The sequence below is a fragment of the Scophthalmus maximus genome, chromosome 6 (genome assembly GCF_022379125.1).
Source record: "Scophthalmus maximus strain ysfricsl-2021 chromosome 6, ASM2237912v1, whole genome shotgun sequence".
Classification (NCBI taxonomy): domain Eukaryota; kingdom Metazoa; phylum Chordata; class Actinopteri; order Pleuronectiformes; family Scophthalmidae; genus Scophthalmus; species Scophthalmus maximus.
In genome coordinates, this window is record NC_061520.1 from 11,105,085 (window position 1) to 11,125,000 (window position 19,916).

At 41.1% G+C, this 19,916-nt stretch overlaps 4 protein-coding genes across 5 annotated transcripts in view; 3 read left to right on the plus strand and 1 right to left on the minus strand.

Annotated features, from left to right (window-relative positions):
* The first annotated feature begins 2,169 nt into the window (after positions 1-2,169).
* LOC118309432 (cytokine-inducible SH2-containing protein) lies at positions 2,170-4,894 on the plus strand. The gene is made up of 4 exons (XM_035631551.1): positions 2,170-2,328; positions 2,841-2,972; positions 3,599-3,762; positions 3,932-4,894. Exons 2-4 carry the CDS (start codon positions 2,953-2,955, stop codon positions 4,417-4,419), a joined length of 672 nt encoding a protein of 223 aa, XP_035487444.1. The 5' UTR covers positions 2,170-2,328; positions 2,841-2,952; the 3' UTR covers positions 4,420-4,894.
* hemk1 (HemK methyltransferase family member 1) lies at positions 4,809-10,101 on the minus strand. The gene is made up of 11 exons (XM_035631550.2): positions 9,848-10,101; positions 9,323-9,496; positions 9,132-9,223; positions 8,827-8,920; positions 8,485-8,625; positions 7,979-8,043; positions 7,780-7,829; positions 7,583-7,688; positions 6,321-6,416; positions 5,895-6,005; positions 4,809-5,625 (listed from the first exon to the last, which is right to left on the minus strand). The coding sequence occupies exons 1-11, from the start codon at positions 9,908-9,910 to the stop codon at positions 5,577-5,579; spliced, it is 1,041 nt and encodes a 346-aa protein (XP_035487443.1). The 5' UTR covers positions 9,911-10,101; the 3' UTR covers positions 4,809-5,576.
* A 555-nt stretch (positions 10,102-10,656) lies between these two features.
* nprl2 (NPR2 like, GATOR1 complex subunit) lies at positions 10,657-15,460 on the plus strand. Of its 2 annotated transcripts, none has more exons than XM_035631548.2 (11): positions 10,657-11,146; positions 12,096-12,187; positions 12,319-12,487; positions 12,588-12,696; positions 13,098-13,234; positions 13,578-13,675; positions 14,018-14,054; positions 14,486-14,579; positions 14,677-14,794; positions 14,933-15,075; positions 15,166-15,460. In XM_035631548.2, exons 1-11 carry the CDS (start codon positions 11,075-11,077, stop codon positions 15,231-15,233), a joined length of 1,137 nt encoding a protein of 378 aa, XP_035487441.1. In that variant the 5' UTR covers positions 10,657-11,074; the 3' UTR covers positions 15,234-15,460. The 2 variants fall into 2 exon arrangements, with proteins under 2 accessions (XP_035487441.1, XP_035487442.1); XM_035631549.2 differs by having other exon boundaries at positions 10,659-11,035.
* A 1,008-nt stretch (positions 15,461-16,468) lies between these two features.
* zmynd10 (zinc finger, MYND-type containing 10) overlaps positions 16,469-19,916 on the plus strand; it is a 4,903-nt gene continuing 1,455 nt past the window's right edge. The window contains exons 1-10 of the mRNA XM_035631547.2: positions 16,469-16,717; positions 17,479-17,587; positions 17,687-17,803; positions 17,904-17,957; positions 18,086-18,238; positions 18,353-18,441; positions 18,819-18,913; positions 19,008-19,180; positions 19,536-19,661; positions 19,746-19,867. Of these exons, the coding sequence (XP_035487440.1) occupies positions 16,629-16,717; positions 17,479-17,587; positions 17,687-17,803; positions 17,904-17,957; positions 18,086-18,238; positions 18,353-18,441; positions 18,819-18,913; positions 19,008-19,180; positions 19,536-19,661; positions 19,746-19,867 (1,127 nt within the window). The 5' untranslated portion in view covers positions 16,469-16,628. The remainder of the gene's footprint in view (positions 16,718-17,478; positions 17,588-17,686; positions 17,804-17,903; positions 17,958-18,085; positions 18,239-18,352; positions 18,442-18,818; positions 18,914-19,007; positions 19,181-19,535; positions 19,662-19,745; positions 19,868-19,916) is intronic.

Consider the following 19,916-nt stretch of genomic DNA (forward strand, 5'->3'; position numbering starts at 1 on the left):
CATGTTTGTTGAATGTTTGATGTTAAAGATTGACATAGTAACTGAAATGAAATAGCATACTATTGGATCTGAGTCTTCATTTTAAGAAACCATTGAATATAACTCAGCAAATTTTAGACAAATTAGAAACTTTCTTACTGTTACCGCCACTGATGCAGCCAAGATATTAATGCACGCCTTGATCTTTTCCCACATGTCTTAATGTATTACATGCTGGGGGCAGGCCGGAAAAAAACAATCAGTTATTAGACCATTGGAATCCAAACATAAACAAACCCTAGAAATTCTGCATATCAAGCCATTTTGTTCTCATCACTGTAGGATACTAGAGAGACATCCTCTGAGAATTTTACCTTTTTTTTCCTTCTCTAATCTGTGTCTCGAGTGTAAAATTTGTAATGGTTTGGCTTCGCCTTCCTTACGCGGTTTGGTCAATTCTCGTCCGGTTAGTCACTCAGTATGGTCCATTAGAATAGCTTCCGTATGAGATTGTACGTGGAAGCCACTGTTCAGAAGAATGACTTGCAAAGATTTGTAGTTCTAGACTAACTTCACTTTTTTTTGGACCTGTACTATTTTCCCCTCTGCTTGATTTGCTATTACCCCTTCATGATTCTGAGAAGTTATGTGTGTGTGTGTGTGTGTGTGTGTGTGTGTGTGTGTGTGTGTGAGATATTTTTGTGATTTATATTATGCCTTTGTCTGTCTAGTCTATTCAATGTTGTTTTGTCACTCTGTAAATGTTTTAAAGTATGAACTGCAGGTGTAAATTAGCCCTATGGGCTTGTACCATACATCAAATGGTTCCATTTATGTTTAAAATTGTACACAGCCCCTCTCAAATAAAATTATGAATGAATAATGAATGATGTTGTGAACGACATTCTCAGAAGCATCACTTACAGATATAAAATGATGCCCATACAAATAAAATAAAATAAATAAATATGCTTCCTAAACTCAACAGGCCTCTGTGTGAGTGTGAGGAGGTTCATAAAGTTTGTTCTTTCTTCATCTTCAGCTTCTCGGTAAAACCCTCTGCCTTCCTCGTAAAAGTCTCTCCAGTTACCAGACAGCTCCATCCAGATGGATAATCTTTAATATCCCTGGAGTCTCCGCTGATCTTCACAGAACTTCCCTTTCATAGCGTGCACACAAGGATTGACACGAAAACCTTGGTTTTCGAACACCACATTCAGGAATACACATATACATGTACGAGTAAACTTCTCTAAACAGACTTGGTTGTGTTTTCATCTGTGTAGGTCATCTCCTGTTGCAATGTGATTGTTTTGAATCGACTCGTGTAAGTCCACATTGATGTTGTTGCCTGTACAGAATAAGTCATGAAAATTAAAGGTCAGAATAAAAGCAGTGGCTGTGTCTTCTGGGGGAAAAAACCAAACACATTTGTTTGACAAAAAACCTGCAGGAGTATTCAGTCCACAAGACTTCTCAGAAAAAGAAGAAGAAGAAAAAAAGTGACTCCAAGATTGAAGTGTGTGGGGTCAGAAGGCTCTGGTGAATATGGTTATGATTATGATACGGCATAGTTTCATGTGTTGCTACCACATGTAGATCACAGGTGCGTGTGAGGTTGGCTCAGGGGGGAAATGTTTTGAAAACTTTGTTTGCCCTGATATGCATATATATATATATATATATATATATATATATATATATATATATATATACACATATATATATACATATATGTGTATATATATATATATATATATATATAACCCTGCGAGAAGCTGTGACACGACGAGCGATCGAATGAGGAGAAACACGAGGTTGAACAAATCACCCCAAATGTAATTCATCAGCCAAAAGTGGAACGAATCCCGAGCGATATCTATTTGGCCTAGAATGAACGCGTTTGAGGTTCGTTTTCAGCTTTATTGTCACAATGACAAACTCCGTTTCCTCGCGTTTTAATTACTTGGGACAAGCCTCGGAGAAAAGCTCTCGTCGTGTTTTTCCACCGGCGCGGGAGGGAGGAGGAGGGAGAAGAAGAAGAAGAAAAAAAATCTATATTACTGGAAATGGCCTCTGCCCATTCCTATTATCTTTAATGCCGAGGCGGCGGATTCCCAGAATGAAGGCTCGAGCCGGGGCCGCCCGGCGGGGCGGAGTCAAGCGCGGCCACTGTTCCTGGAAAGCGGATAGTGGGAAGCTGGCGCTCGATTCCTGGGAGCGAGGGGGGGGACACAGCGAAGGCGACGGAGCCGCCGGGCGGAACACGGTGGGACGGGCCCGGGCTCCGCGACGAGGAAACCCGCACACGAGAAGAAGAAAAATGACGGAGGTGGCGACAGTGAAACGGTAAAAAAAAAAAAAAAAAAAGATCAAATAAAAAACATTCTCTTCCTTTTGAAGAAGAAGGACGCGCCGAGCAGGCGGGGCGGGCCGCCGTCACACGGCACAGCGGCCGGGCGGGCGGGCGGGAGGGAGGGAGGGAGGGAGCGTGGAGCAGCCGGCGTGACGTCAGAGTGAGGAGTTCCTAGAATAGACTTCTAGGAAACGGGAAATTTTAAAAAGCCCAGCCTTTACACTGTGTCCTTCACACGTTCGGATCACATACTGGTGACAACACACTCCAGCCCGCCGCTGCTCGGATTCTCTTTTTTAAAAAAACATATATATATATATATTTATTCCGGGTTTTTTTTTCACTGTACAGCGCGTCTATATATATATATATATATATATATATATATATATATATATATATATATATGGACCAGTGTCGATGCTGAGATCGCGCAGATCTTCGTGTTCCCTCTTTTTAATAAGCGGACTCATATCGAACAATCTGTTTTCTTTGTCTTTCTCAGAGCTGGGGTTTCTTCAGGCGCTCTATTTGTTTTAGCGTTTCTCTGAAGAAAAAAGGGAGAATCGACCGGATTTTTTTATTTTTTTTTTATCCCAGAGGATTCGGCAAATAGTATGATTCTTTGTGTACCTGGGTGAGTACACTTCTTTGTTTGCTTCCTCCTCCTGTTTTTTTGTTTGTTTGTTAAACACACCAGAAAATGCAATCTGTTTGTAAAACTAATATATACCCTTTTAAGTTATATAGTATATAGTATACTAGTATATCATATTATAGTATATTCAAAGATCTGGATTATGAAAGTAGTATATCGTACTGTCCTTATAATTCGAATGTATGACCGGTGGAAAATGGCCTGTCACATTAACTAAAAGTACATTTTAGGGAAGTTTATTTTCCATCTTTAAACCATGAAAGCACAACTGAGATTATATAAATTTCCTTTCAACGGGGTCCCGGCAGTAATATTAGACAGAAAAATAGCACAAAATATGTCACAACATCACAGCTATACATAAAAAAAATGTCATTCTAAGATCATAACTTAAATTACTACAATTTGTGGTTGTTAATTAAAAAGTGTGTGAACGTCTTCTTATTACGTTCATTTAGCAATTAGAAAACCTTACCGCAATGAATACATGATGCGGATGAATGCATTAATACAGAGAAGTGAAGCCATTTCCGAGTATTTTGCAGTTTGTCATTTTTTTTAATGCCATTCAAATCTCATCTTCTTCTTCTCATCTCTATCTCCAGCCCTCGAACGCTTCTGCCCGGTGCTCTGTTCACTGAAGTCCCACAGGGCATGCGGACTGGAACTGCACCTCCTAACTCTTGCCTCCAAGGCACTCCTCCGGTATGGGACCCCACAAAGGACCTGCGGGCGATTGCCAGCAACTTTTGCTATCTAGAAAATTCAGGTAAGAGGATGAAAAGTGTTGCACATTCCACATCCATGAGAATCTCTAGGGCACAGATTGGTATTTTTTCTTTGCCGTTTTATTAAACTACCTCATTGTGGAACATCGAGTAACACACGGGACAGCGATGAATGTCCAGAGTGACTAATATTGAGGAATGTGTGTGCAGGATGGTACTGGGGAGCAATAACTGCGGCTCAGGCGCACGCTGCACTTCAAGAGGCGTCTGAAGGAGCCTTTTTGGTCCGGGACAGCAGCCACCCTATGTACATGCTGACCCTCTCGGTCAGGACGGCGCGTGGTCCCACCAGTATACGGATCCAGTACAGCGGCGCCCAGTTTTTGCTGGACTCCAGCTCGCCGGCTCGGCCATGCCTGTCGTCCTTCTCCAGCGTGCCCAGCCTGGTGCAGCACTACATGGGACCAGAGAAGAAAGCAGACGAGGGGAAGGTGCAGGTGGAGTCTCCTTCGAAGCCCTCTCAGCAGACAACGTCAGTGGTTTTGAAACTGAAGCGGGCTGTGTACAAGCCCAGGGGCCTCCCGTCCTTACAGCACCTCACACGCCTCGTCATTAACAGACACACTGACTGCCACGAACAGCTACCACTCCCGAGGCCTTTGCTGCGTTACATCCAGGACTACCCCTTCAAGGTATGAGGCGTTCCTCAGGGTCATCATTATGGTTGAAATGCAGCTGACGTAAAAAGACAAACAACTGTCAAAACAGGTCCTTCAAACCTGTAAGTGACAACGCTGCTCCAGCAGTTGAAGGCCAGTCCCGAAAAAAGGAAAACTGGACACAGGGTCGTGTTATGTACTGACGAAATGTGTACAAATTCAGTTCAAACTGACGTGTCTGGTTTCAGACGTAACTTGTCGAGGGCTGGGTGGTGAATTATCCCAGAGAGGCGACCTATGAGAAAACTCAGTACTGTAATCTACACTCATTTTATTATGAATGTGGAATTGTCCATGTCTAATTTTACCCTCATCAGTTTTGGATATACATATTGTTTCCAAGAAGTACACTGATTCCATTGAAAACATCATTTTAAGCCATTTTATTTTCTCAGTAAAACCTTTTTTCTACCTTTTACATGTGTACATTTTTGTATTAAAATAACTAATTTGATCCTGACTTACTGTCCTTTATTGTTCTTCTCTCTTGCGCTGCTTGACGTGACAGTATTACTCGGGGTAAAGGCAGATACTGTCCACATCACCGTTATTAATCACATGATGAGCGCTCTTGTGACACTTGTTATGAAATAATTCCATTTTCAATCACCTTTGAAATACAAAGACTTTGTGGCCTGTGAGCTTTGAAGTGCATGAGACACGCAGACCGAGCGTCCGTGCGAGGACGTAAAGGCCACATTGTGTGAGTGTGTGTGTTTTTGCTCAACAATGCTTACAGCCTGCATGTGAGTCAGCGAATGGACAAGCGAAGGGGAGGACCGCTCATCAGCAGATTCACAGAACTGCTGAATGCTTCCTGGGAGGAGGGTGCGATTCTGAGAGGGGAGGGTTCTGAGAAAAGCCTTGGTAATTACCTTCAGCTTTGAGCCTGCCTTTGTGCCAACTCGCACACATTTCTATCGGGGCACAGGATGTGATCGCAAATGTTACAAGATTAAAAATGCAACAGCGACATGAAGGTGATTCCAGCTTTTGCAAATTGAGTATTTTTTTAAAGTCATTAAATCAGTGCAAGTGCGTGCTTGGCAGCTCAGTGGGGGTTGAGGAGCTGAGGCAGTGGCGACTTGGGCCAAAACCAGTGTAATAGGATCTGGGTTTTTCACTCCAGATCCAGCTCACGGTCCTTTTCTGATATCTCTTTTCTGTAGGATACAGAATCGAGGCCTAAAAGAAACAGAAACAGAAACAAGTGTCACGGATGCTGAAATTGAACCTGCAATGTGAAAGAACCACAGATTAAGATTGTTCTGAGCTTTCATCTGTAAGATTTTATCAGCGCAGCCTTTTACTTTAAATTGAAAAGACAGTAATGGACCTGAAAGACCAACATTAATTCAACTTCAGGACGAAATCGCAGCAAGTTAAAGGCTGACAATACGATGAGATGATGCCCTCGTGACGGACACACGGGCCGTGAGGTTTTGTAGACAGACCTGCCGGTGATGTCGTGTCGTGTCTCCACATAACGCAGCTCTTCAACATTCGCCTCCACCCAGCGGCGAATGAGCCGGGGATGTCTGGGGTCCACCTCCAAGTAAGCACGGCTGTTATACACGGCGGGAAAAGAAATACCACAAAACGGATTAAGATTTAATTATCGACAGGACGGGATCGTCAGAAGTGACCTTGAGACGAGAGCTCTGGAACTGTCTTCACTGGAAGTCTTTCAGAAAGCTTAACTCATTAAAGAGGCAACATGATACTTGTGTTTTTCAGAACATGCTGTTCTTGTGACAAGCCCCTGCTGCCGCTAGGAATTAAACCCAGGTGGGTTGGTGTGTGTGTTTGTTTCTGCGTGTGTGTGTGTGTGTGTGTGTGTGCGCGCGCGGGGGCTTGTGTTAAGCAGAGGCGTTCCTTACCCATGATCTGACAGAACCTTTGGAGCCATAGTCAAAATCTGTCTGATCACATCGAGGCCATCCTGACCTCCATCTAAAGCAGACGGGTCCTCAAACCTGAGAGCAGCAGACACAGTGCCCAAACGTCACTTCAATACTGTCACTTCAATACTGTAACCTCTGTTGTGAAACCTCATGTGAAAAGAATAAATAAATACAAGTCTAGGGATGCATAATAAAAAATATTCATATATAAACAATGAGGAAGAAAAAACACCATTCATGCATTTTCAAATGTTTGACTTGTGTAACTCTGAAATAATACTAACATCCCTGTTGAGCATTTATAAGCAGTATATATAAACAGTTAGTTTAAGTGGTTCACGATATGATAGACTTTATTATTTTAAATTTATTTATCAAACCCAAAAATGCAGTAACAATACATTCAGTGTAAAATCCAAGACCAGAATCTGAGTGTGTTTTAGCATATCACATTTGTTTATGCCACAGATATGTACGATTTCTAAGAACCTAGCATCTTAAATGTACTGCAAAATACAACTAATGTTCTCCATTTGAACTCATGTGTCATTACAGCCACCTGTCTTTTTTAGGGAAGTATATTGTACAGTAGGTGGAAAAAAGAGGGACATTTTGTAGTCTTCATAAATTAATTTCTCAATAACTATAATTCCTCCTTATAACCTCTCCTTTGACGCATATATAACTGGCATTTAAAACGTTAATGGAAGCATGATGACATTGCATATACAATCAAATCTCTTCATATAAATGAACCAGTATAAACTGTAAGGATTTGCTCGTGTGTGTGTAGTGATGCAGCACAACTATCTTACACTACATGTGCTATTAATCATTAAAAGTTTACACACCATTTACAGATACTTACTTGGATGAGGATCAGCAGCTTTTTAGATGATCAACAAATTATTTTTGTCACTTTAGAATCAAAAATTTAAAACACAAAAACTGATTATATTTGTACTTTGGACTGTTGGCTGAACATTAGCTGTTGAAAACATCACCTTGGATTGTGGGTAAATCATATTGGGCACCTTTCATTGTTTGCAAACATTTTATGGACCAACTTGAGAAGATGATTGTCATATTAACATATAATGAAAATAACTGTTAGTGGTGGCCCAAACTACAGGCTGACAAATTCATCAAGAAACACTTTTAAACTGCATTACAGAGGATGTGTTCTAACCATTATTTTGTGAATATACTGCTTCTGAAGCTATAAATGTTTTAATCACCTGAGAATTTCTGGTTCCAGCGACAACATATCCTCTGAGAACAGGTACGGAGGATTACTGACCAGAGCTGAAACGGGGCTACAGAGCCTCAACACAGCTTCTGGGTCTAAAAAAAACAAGGATAAATAGAGTAAATGTTTATTAGCAGTGTATTTTAGTGCATTATCTAACAACTGCAAAGCACTGCTGTCGCTCACCTTTCATCACGTCTATGTGATAAATCTGTAATCTGTCCTGAAGCCCCAAACTGCAGAGAAAAATCCCTCATCAGACTTCATGCATCACTGTATATGCCTCAATTTAAAAAAACAAACATCAATTATAAGTCTCTATCCACAATAAAAGTGAATCAATAACGACATTTATTAGAATTATTTTGAGCTGTTGTACAAGTACCTTGATGCGTTTTCCCTGGTTAAATCCACTGCATCCTGGCTTCGATCCAAGGCGATGGCTTTGAGCTTGTGAAAAAAGGCAACAGGCATCACAATTTAAAACTGCTTATGTTTTAATTACCTTATGGGAAAGATGGAGGAAAAAATTCCTGTTTTCCCATTTTTTCGAAGTTCCACGATGTGTTGACGGTGGAGAGAGTCGTAGTTAATATTATGACGGGAGAGAAGAAAGATGGTATGAACTGTACTTTAGAAAAAGAGATAAGTAAAAAAAAGGTTAAATTTGACCTAGCCATTTGTACTGCTCCACATCTGTAACCAATTATTTATTGTCATTATCAATTATCTTATTGTTTTTTTTTCTTCAATAAAGCAGCTGATCACTTGATCACACGGCCTGTCACAACTGACATCTGGATATGTCTCCCTAAATAAAGTCAGTTCTAAAGGGATACGGATACTGGCTAATAAACAACTCATCAACTTCATTCGCTAAGCAAAGCTCACCTGAGGCAGACTACTCAGCAGACTGAGGGAAATCGCTCCGGAGCCACAGCCCACTTCCAAACACGTAAGCGGAGCGTCCGCTCCCTCTTCAGCCTGCCCACACGTCTTCTCCAGATCCATGAGCACAAGTTCGACCAACTCCTGCGCCGACGCAAAGAGAAAACGTTGCTCTGGTCACATGGAGATCATCGGGGTTCCCCCTGTACATTTCGTACATACAAGTGCTGTGAAAAGCACCCTTCCCCCCCTCACGATTTATGCTATTTATGCTTATTTTGGGACATTTTAATGTTTTGGATCATCACTGTACGTAAAGTGTGGCGCGCTTTGCTTCTCTCCCACCTCGGTTTCTGGTCTTGGTATGAACACAGGAGGCCTCATCTTCAGGGTCAGGTCTCTGAAGTCCCACTGCTCGATCACATACTGCACAGGCATTCTGCACCAAACATGAATATATGTTTATCATGCATTCCATTTCAGCGTTTACTGACATTTCCACTCATATTCTTGACGTACAGGGGAAACAAAATGCTGCTCGTGGAGCTCAACAGACATACAAAAACGCCGCAGTCTGTAAGAGAGTGGTTATGGAGAAAGTGGATAATCCAATATATTATACATGCAGTGTATTCCTAGAAACTGTATACCTAGAGAGGCGCCTGGTGCAGAGCTCCCATAGCTGCTCTGTTCTTTCTCTGCTGAGAATTTCCGTCAAATTCCTCCGCCCCAGACTTTCTCTCTGGGAGAAAAAAGAAGTGGCGTGTCAGAGCATTGGCTGCAGCCATCCACACGATGCAATGTAGAAAATGACGTCGGCGAGTTGCACATCTCATCTCACCGTTTTCGCCCCGAGCAGGTGAGCGACGATGTGGTCGGCGGAGTGTTTGGGCTCCGACACGCCCCTCTCCTCGAAGAGCTCCTCCCACACATCCAGCGCCTGCAGAGCTGAGATCCCGCCCGCAGGTGAGGCGGGAACGCTGCACGCACGCGCTGCACGGGAGGCCCACGTTCCCTTATTACAACAGCAGAAGAAAATAAGATTTGATTTGAGAGCGTCTCCAAATAGCCACAAATCTAAAAAATAAAAAAATAAAATAAGACCCTCAGCTGCACAGTCAAACTGTGGATCGGTTTTCGAGCTGCCGCAACGAATCGACTGGCACAAAGTTGAGTGCTGACACTTATTATTCGCTCATCAATCCGTGACAACCGAGATACTGGAGTTGATTTGTTTTTAATTTCACACGATGCCCTGATTATGTGTGTCAGCAGCATGCGCAGCAGCCGGTTCTGATGCAGCCCACGTGGCAAAGAGGAACATTAAAAAAAAAAAGGAACTAAATGAATTTGACTGGTGAGTTACCTTTGGTCCAATCCTCCTGCGCCCCAAGCAGCGGTATCCTGCACTGAATGACCTCCTCCACATGGTTAGTGTAAACAGACAGACAGCGGTTGTCCCACAGTTGTACCGGACGAGTGTGAGCTGCCACCTTTGCCCCCTTTACCCTCTCTGCCCTTTCTTGGTTGCTTATGTCGCCCTGCTTGTACTTAGCACGACGTGTGTGTAACAGTGTTGTTAGTATTTCCTACGCGTGCCTCGGCAGACGTCACGTGACACGAAACGCCTCGACATGCGGCGCAGGCTGCGCAGCACTGACTCTCACGAGCAGCGTTGCGTTTAAGTGATGTCGAAAAATAGCAAACGTGAATAGTAGTGCTAAGGCTTTGAGGCTTTGCTCAAAAAAAACCCAATTCGTTTCTCAAATAATCGATTGTTTGTTCTCTGAATGTCTTGTTTTGCCTGAAACCTGCAAATGGTCAATATACTATCCACGTCTGGGAAGTTTAAAGCAGCAAAGTTTTTTTTTCTTCACTTAAACGTTACTAAAACATCGATTATCAAAATAGTTAACAATTAACTAACCTCTGTAGCTTAAAATATTGCTCTTTTTACTTAACTACGTATCTTTGACTAGTCGAGGCATACGAATTTTGAATTCAAAACCCTATTATTATAGGTTGTACTTTGTTGAGACTGTTTTAAGGATGTCTTTCATGTCAAATTACTTTTTGTTGTTGTTTCCAGTTGTTGTTTTCTTGTTCGAGTATGATAAACATAAATAAATAAAACAAGATTTTTAAAATGAATATAATAATAAATAATGAAACCAATGTCAAAACAATAAAACAAAAATTCTATTCGTAACAAAGTCAACGAAGGGCCTCCTGACGTTCATCGTTTGGAGGGGATAATTTCCGAGGATCCCCTGAAGGCATCAGCGCTGGTGTTGTTTGTTGTGCCTGAACGTGTCGAGGATCTTTGTTGAACAGTTTGTTTTCTGGTCGAAGACACTTTCTGTTGAGTACAGTCACTAACAGGACACCTGCCAGGACGTGGCTCCGGAGTCAGTGGTGACTGTAGTTCACACGAGGGCACCAGCCCGTTGGTCTTTAAAAGCTGAAGCTAGTAGCTTAGCATCTGCTAAAGAACAGGAAACAGGGCAGGCAGACAGAGGAGTCCCAGCATCTACAACTGAAGCAGTCTTTCGGTGTAAGTTTGTCCAGACTCAAGGGTCTATGACCTTCAGGCATGACCTCTCGAATAGAGTGCATATTTTTCAGTGAGTTTCATCCCACGCTGGGCCCAAAGATCACGTATCAGGTGAGTGTGCTAATATTGTACTTAATAAAGTGAGAAAAAACATCAATTCCTCAAATGCATCAATTATTTCAAAACAAGGGAAGCAGAGATCAAAATGATCAGATTTGCCACAATCATGATTAGGGCTGCAGCTAACGATTATTTTTTAAAATTGATTAATCTGTCGATTATTTTCTCGATTAATCGATTAGTTGTTTGGTCCATAAAATGTCAAAATATTCACATTTAAGAAGCTGAAATCAGCGAATTTAGACTTCTTTCATAAAAATCGCCTGAACCGATTGATCGATTATCAAAACATTTGCCGATGAATTTAGTAGTTGATTACTAATCGATTAACTGTTGCAGCTCTAATCACGGTTGACAGAGGCATGACGGTCCCTATTGTGAAACAGTAGTGTAGATCAATAGACTAATGAAGTTTGTTAACAGCAGCTTCAAGCGTAACAGTTTTTTCTCAGCATTTCAAGCGAGGTGAGGTCATGCAGATCACTTTTACCAAACAGTATCATGACCTCAGAGTTATTTCTTTTTTCACTTTCACTAAGTTCTTTAGATACAATATCAACAATAACAAGAAGCAGAGCTGTAATGATTGGCTGATTAATAAGCGAGTCAGTCAACAGAAAGATAATTATCAACTATTTTGATCATACTAATGCATTTTCATGTAAATTAATTTAATTTCTGGCGTCAGTAGTCTTCTAGTAAACTCATTATGTTTTGGAGTTTATGAGAGAAAATGAGACATGTCAAGATGTCACATTGCTGTGGGAAATTTTGATATTTGTCATATTTAAATTGACCAAAACGACCAATCAGTTAGCAAAGAAATTAGTCTGCAGATTAATTGGTTATAAAATAATAGTCACCTCTAATATCAATTTAAATGGGAATCATTCATCTTATGTATTCGAAACATGTATTTGACTGTGCCCTCTCCCGACAGGTCCCAGAGGAATACATTTCGCGGGAGCTCTTTGACACGGTTCAGGTTTATATCATCACCAAGCCAGAACTGCAAAACAAATTAATAACAGTGTATGTAATCATGTAACACTGCTCTTCTATCCCTTCATGGATTATTTTGAGATATGCGTTTTATGTAAACAAGGGTATGTCCCTCTTCTTCCGTATCAAACTATCCTCTGTGCTCTTCATATCTATTCTAGCACTGCCATGGGAAAGAAGTTAATCGGGTGTCCTGTGTGCATCGAACACAAAAAGTATAGTCGTAACGCCCTCCTGTTTAACCTCGGCCTTGTTTGTGACGCCCAGACCAACACGTGTGCCCTCGAGCCGATAGTGAAGAAGCTGTCTGGATACCTCACAACACTGGAGGTAGGTGATGACGCAGTTTCACATCTGTCCTAGTCACGTGTGTTTGCTCTGATCTTTGTTTGAGATGATCTTGAATCTTTTTTGCTGTCTTGTGTTGCAGCTGGAGAGTGGCTTCATTTCCACGGAGGAGAGCAAGCAGAAACTTTTACCCATCATGTCGACCTTGATGGAAGAACTCAATGCCACAGGAGCCTGCACCTTACCCATCGGTATCATTACAGTTTTTACTACAACCGTCTCAACTGTCTCTCTCATGTGGATGCTAACGTGTGTGTTAGCTACACGAAACAGCCCTGATTTAGTGACTATCTGAAAAAGTGTGTTGAGTGAGTGTTTGTAGAAAACGTCTTGTTCAGTTCAGAGTGGAGAGGTGAGATCCAATCACAAGTGGTCAGTAGAGACACTTACTAAATGCCAGGTGTGAACTGACAAACTCAAAGAGCTGTCCACTTGTGATCGGAGCGATATTAATATCACAACTGACCCATCAAAGCTGCAAACATAATTAGTCACCAGTACTTTAATTTATTTCTGACTTTGGATTAAATGCTATGATTTATTTTTTTCTAAAAGTAGTCTCTTTTTCTGTTCTTTGTCTCATCTTTTTCAGACAAGTCAAATACCATCCACCTAAAATTAATCCAGCTGCGAAAGGATCCCCCGATTGTTCAGGAGTACGACGTTCCAGTTTTTACCCACTGTAAAGACTATTTTATCAAATCTCAGTGGGATCTCACCACTCAGCAGGTACAGTAGGCCTGTCTCCCTCGGCAGCAGGGGCCTGACGTCCAGGAACATTGTGATGAAACGTGTGCAGAAGAATTGTTTAGAGCTGTGTGTGATGTGATGTAAAACACCTCTATTGCATCCAATATGTTATGGATGAGAGGAAGCATTAATGTAGGAGGGGGTGCCATTTTTTAATAGGTGCAATAATAATAAATGGATTGAATGTACTTAATTGATCCCAAAATAGGAAATTCCAGTGTTACAGCAGCCAGTATCGGGTTAACAACTCCGATAAAAATATAAGAAATACATATAGGTTAGTCCAAGCCAGTAACGTTTAACTTTGTGTTGTGACTTTTAGATACTGCCCTATATCGATGGATTTAGACACATCCAAAAGATTTCAGCTGAAGCGGATGTGGAGCTGAATCTTGTTCGTATTGCGGTGCAGAATCTTATGTGAGTACATTTTGCGTGTACAAATGGAAACACACCAGAGGCGTCTGACTAAACACGCTCATCCATTATATTCAATGCGTAGTGCAGTAATCCAGCACATCAGCGGTGTCTTGATGAACGTCATTGCAGGTCGGTCCACGCCACAACACATCGGGATGAGCCACTTTTCTGTTTCTCGGTGCTGATGTGTGTGAAGTTATCAGAAGAACATCATTTTTATCACGTTCCAGCTTCAAATGAAGCAACACGTCACGGGGACGCTGGTGTGTGTGTTTTACTTTGGTGTGTTGAAACTTGTATTTCCTAAAGAAACCAAAGATAGATGCTCCTTTTCCCTCACAGGTATTATGGTGTTGTGACTTTGGTGTCCATATACCAGGTACAAAACTTAACTCGCACAGTGCGACACACTGGATTTATTTCTCTGCAACTCTGTGTCTATAGAGTGGTGATACATACATATGTGATTTCTAGAATTAGCTCTTTCTTTTTCATGAAAACACCTTTGATATTTTGAGACAGATGTTAAGTTTTAAACTCATAACTTCAGGTCAGTGAACTTGTATCAGCTGACTGTCTGTTCTCACCTATTGAAAAAAAATATGTATTTGAATCTTGAAATATTTTAATTTATTTCTCCAATTATTATGACTTTTTTTCTCACACATTGTCTACCTTATTCTTGAAACATTACAAAGGTATTCTTAAAATAGAAAAAAATAGCCACTTTTTCTTGTAATGTCACATGTTTTTTGTCTCAACTTTGTTGACTCCTTGTTGATTGTCTTGTGCCTTTTTTATTCACACCAGTACTCTAATGTGTACTGCACCACCCCCAAAGTCCAGAGCCTCATTGATGACAAGTCCATCCAGGAGGAGTGCCTCAACTATGTGACCAAGCAGGGTAAATAAGTGTTTGTGATCGCTGAACTCACCTGTGTTTTCTTTTTATTTTGTGTTCATTGCTAGTTTTCTTTTTTTTTTCTTCTCTCGTCTGGCAGGACAAAAGCGGGCCAGTCTGAGAGACGTGTTCCAGCTCTACTGTGGTCTGAGTCCAGGAACCACCGTCCGAGACCTTTGTTCTCGCTACTCGCAGCAGCTTCAAAGGGTTGATGAGAGGTTGGCGTCACTCGAACTCAACAGTTCCTGAAAAGACTTTTGTGTTTCATGATATATTAGGTCAGAGTGACATTTATTTGCAGGCATGTCATGTCATGTCATGTCATGTCATATCATATATGTCACGTTGCCTTTCAGGAGGCTGATCCAGTTTGGACTGATGAAGTGCCTCATTAGACGGCTGCAGAAATATCCAGTGAAGGTGATCCGGGATGAGAGGAGCCGGCCACCTCGACTCTTCACTGGTTGTCACAGTTATGATGAGATATGCTGCAAAACAGGCATGTTGAAAAGCTCCGTCTGATCGCTAAGAAAGACCTTTTGAAAGTTAACATTTAATAACTAGACTGGTGTGGTCATGATTTTTACAGGGATCAGTTACCAGGAGCTGGACGAACGTTTGGAAAACGATCCAAACATCGTGGTGTGCTGGAAGTGATGCGATATGAACTGAAAAACAGAAAACAAACAGCTCTGTGGTGCAAAAGATACAGAGATGTCTCGACCAAAGATGCCTTCGGTGAGGTGAAGAGTTTTCATGGAAGATTCAAGAAAAGTGAAAGTGAAATAGTATTTTTTAAACTTAACATAGAGGTCAGTGAGGTGAGAGTGGTGTTGTAGGAAGTAAAAAATATGTGAATAATAAAATTAATTTTAACACGTTCATTCTGACGGTTATGTTTTAAATCACCGTGTTTTAACTCTTAAATATTTTGATTCATATCCATCACACAAAAGCATCAGGGAGGCGTCTGATCGGTCCCAAATTCATTCTGCACCGTAACAGTGAGCCCAAAAAAAGGATCCATCTTCAAGAGTCTTGTCTTAACACCACAAAGTCAGTCTGAAGAGTCAGAAAACACTGAGCCTAAATCCACAGAAGAATAAACATTCCTGCCAAGTGTCCTTGAAAAACTCAAGAACTTCTACTCTTGCAATTTTGAGTTTCTTGCGCTTTACTTCGATTTTTCTATTCTACACAACTTTGCACTTTTACTCTATTTTCTTTTCACTGCTTGACATTCACAATACTTAAGATCCGCTTTACAAATAGATAATCTATCTATAACCCACCCTCAACCAGAAATGACATACACACACTTCTTCTATCATTGAGTGAAAACAGCTGGACACTATATGTTATACTCAGATTTAGTTGATTGGTATTATTATAATTTTTTAATCAGTAAATTGACTGCATTCATATAGAACATTTCAAGTCTTTTTGACCAGTCAAACAGCTTTTACAGCACAAGTCACGTTCACACGGAGCTTCTTTTCTATCACGGGGTCCAGTGTCCTGCCGAAGGACACTGCAAACTGGAGGAGCAGGGGATCGAACCACGTACCTTCTGGTTAGTACATTACTATGGAATGTCGTTTAAGCCAATATTAAATAAATTAAGAAATATGTCAATGAAATACATCCTGAAATAAATAAATGAGGCAATAAATAAATGTAAATATATAAATGAGTCAATTAGTTTAATAAATAAATAGGTTTTACTTCCTAATTTATTACATAAGTCCACATTATTTCATTTCAGGATGTAATTCATAGACGTATTTATTCATTGATAGAATATTGTCTAAAACGTCATTCCACACACGAGCCTCTCTCTCTGTAGTGCTCATTGTTACTGCAGCGCCCCCTCTGGCGGACAACGGCATCTTCTTCGCTACAGTGTGCGCTTGGTTTACAGTAACCATGGCGACCACGGGAAACGCCAACGCCGGTTTAAGTTAACTTCAGAGGATCAAGTCAAACCGAGGAAGCTCAGTGAATGAAGTTGAACTAGTTTGTGTCTGTGTGTGTTTCCTTTCCTTCGCCGACATGGACTCGTCGGTCCTCCTGCCCGCGGAAGCGGAGGCGTTTGTTCAAAGTCTGGGAACTTTCTCTCTGAAGGAAGTGGGCTCGACGAGGTGAACCAGCTAACCCCGCTGCTAGTTAGCATCAGGCTACTTAACTAGACTAACATACATGAACACTGTAGGAACTAGTCGACAGGCGGTGTCTGTGTCTGTGACTTCTCTGTGGCGATAACCACACTGTTTGTGTCATGTTCAGTAGACTTTATAGTTTATTAATGTGACGTCAGATACTTTGATGAGGAACAATGTCATGGCCTGTATCAGTATGTGTAGACACAACTCTGCTGCCTCGTTCTGATGGACATGATCCTTTCATGGTCAGGTCCTACTCAAATACACGTATGCCAAGATTGAAAAGATGTAATTGAATATTATCCGTAATAAGAATCTTCTTTTTTTTCTTTTTTCCTTTTTTAAAATAATGGATTGTTAAGTCTGTAAAATGTCAGCAGCTAGTCAACAATGCTAGAACATCCTAGAACACATCCAAAGATAGATTTACTGTGCAATTTCTAAATGTATGAAACTTCATAAATGATTAGTCAATTAGCAAAATGGTTGCCCATTAATTTTCTCTTAATAGACTAGATTATTGAACTAGGTGTTTAAACCCTGTCACTCTAACAACACAAAAACACAACACTGACTACACAATATATTTTGCAAAGTCCAAGTCAAAAGCCTCTCACCGCAGAAGCTCCTTTTTTCACTGGAAAACACATTTTCTGTGTGTGTGATTACAATATCAATATTCAGATTATTCCATTATTTGTATTTCCTTTCATTCTTTTTTTTACTTTGTCTGTTGACAGGTGGTTCAGACAACATGAGAACATCGAGAAACTTAACATACAGGCAATACTGAACGCTGCCGCCGTGCACAACGAGTTCATCAAGGAGCTCCTGGTGTCGTATGGAAAGGTGACTGCCACCTACACACTTAAGTTATTATTTTAAATGTCATCTGTGACAGAGATTCTAGTCTTAAACCGTTATTATTTGTTTCCTTCCTGTTTGCAGATTACTCTTCTGGTCCATGAGATGATCCTCGTCGAAGTGTGGAAGCAGAAAGTGTTCCCAGTCTTGTGTCAGCTGCAGGACTTCAATCCCAAGAGCACATTTCATCTTTACATGGTGGTGAGTGTAAAATGAGCTGTATTACATTCATTTCATAATCATAATCAGGCTGCAGCACTAATATCTGATTACATGTGGTTCTTTTGTGTCACTTTCTTAGATCCACCACGAAGCCACGATAATAAACCTTCTCGAAACGATAATGTTTCATGAGGTCTGTATGTTAACAAATGCAAATTTATATGTTAAATTATATGAATCTGCTGCAAGGGAGTGGAGACTCATTCTCTCTATGAAAATATGATTGAATTGTGACTAAAACGACTCGTGTGTATTGTGTAGGATTCATGTGAGGCAGCCGACGACTCTCTCCTTGACCTGGTGGATTACTGCCACCGCAAACTCACCCTGCTGGCTGGCAGAGCCACCAGGGAGGACCCCGCGGCTCACGACCAACACAACCTGACAAGGAAAACAGACGTGTCCTCTATAGAGGTAAAAAGAGCCAGATTCATGGTTCTCCGTAGGTTTGACTCATTTAAGAAGAGTCTGTCACTTCTATTGATGAGTAACACCTTTCTTGTTTCTTTCTATTTTTCCTCGTCGAAGGAGCTGCAGGTTCAGAGCGCTGCGCTGGAGTTTGAGATCTCCCTGAAGGCTGTGTCAGTGCTGCGCTACATCACAGATCACGCCAACAAGTAATGGCCGCGTCCGAGTCGTCAATAAGGCTTAGGGATCAGACGTTTACTGAGCTCATCATATTTTTATGAACCACTCATACTTTTGAATTAATCTTTTTAGGTCTGCAAGTAACAGTTATTTTCATAATTGATTTGTCTGTCATCAATTCATCAACTATTATTTGAGGGAAAGATTTACAACAACAAAAAAATCAATTTCAACCAACTGTCCAAAACTCAAAAGTATTTATTTAATTAGCAATGATATAAAACAAACAAAAAGGATTTCACATTTGAGATGGAGGAATGAGTAATCATTTATCACGGCTCTTACAGATTACCTTTCTGTCAGTAAACTACTTGATTAACTTGATTGTTTTGTTTTTCCTCTACAGTATCAGTGTTATCAGTCGCATGCTGTGCACCCATAACTTGCCTTGTGTACTGGTTCAGCTGATTGACCGCTGCCCTTGGAGCCGCTACAGGGAAGGTATATCTCACCTCTAAGCATTTAAGTCTTTAAATTTTTACATTTGCTAAAAGATATGTGTGTTTTCACCATTTGTCTCTGTCTGCCGCCGAAGGAGAGGTAGAGAAGTACATAAACAGCAAATGGCAGAAGATTCCTGCGGAGGACCACTTCAAGATGACAAAACTCGATGGCCAGGTCTGGATTGCCCTTTTCAATCTGCTGCTGAAGGAAGATTGCCAAAGGAAATATGACTTCAACAATTTCAACAAGAATCAGCTTCTAAAGGTAATCGTTTGAGCGGAATGGTGAAATTCTACTTTCAATCAGGTCAAATTCTCCTCTCCCTGCTGGATATTAGCTGTGAATCAAAGCTGAGGAAGTGTCATTGTCCTCCAACATCATATCTGATCTCCTCACTTGTTATAAAACAGATTTGGTTTCCAGAGGTTGTTTTGACTAAGATGTTTCCTCCTATTATAAGTTTCTCATCCTCTTCCTGTTACTTTAATTATTTAACCACGGCGGCCTTGTGCATCCTCCTTTCTTATTATGGCGTCTTCCTCAGTCATTGGAGATAATTCTGATGAGGTTGTTGTTGTTGCTGTATTATCCATGGCCTTATCACTCACATGTCCTGCAGCTCCGAGGTTTCTTGACAGAGGTGCTGGTTGATCAGCTGCCAAACTTGGTGGAGCTGCAGCGTTTCCTGGCTCATCTCGCAGTTACCGACCCAGCGCCTCCAAAAAAAGAGCTGGTTTTGGAGCAGGTACACACACATATAATACACACACATGTCCCTTCATTAACCTGTGTTCCTGTGGATTAATCTTCAATGTTTCTTTATGTGTAGATCCCAGAAATCTGGAACCACATTGTGAGTGACAACTCTGGGAAGTGGAAGGCAGTAGCAAAGTATCAAGTGAAAGAAACATTCAACCCATCTGAAAATGACCTGAGACTACATGCGCAGAGGTAACAACACTGGTAACACTGGTCTGACGCAGCGCTGGAATTACATTCA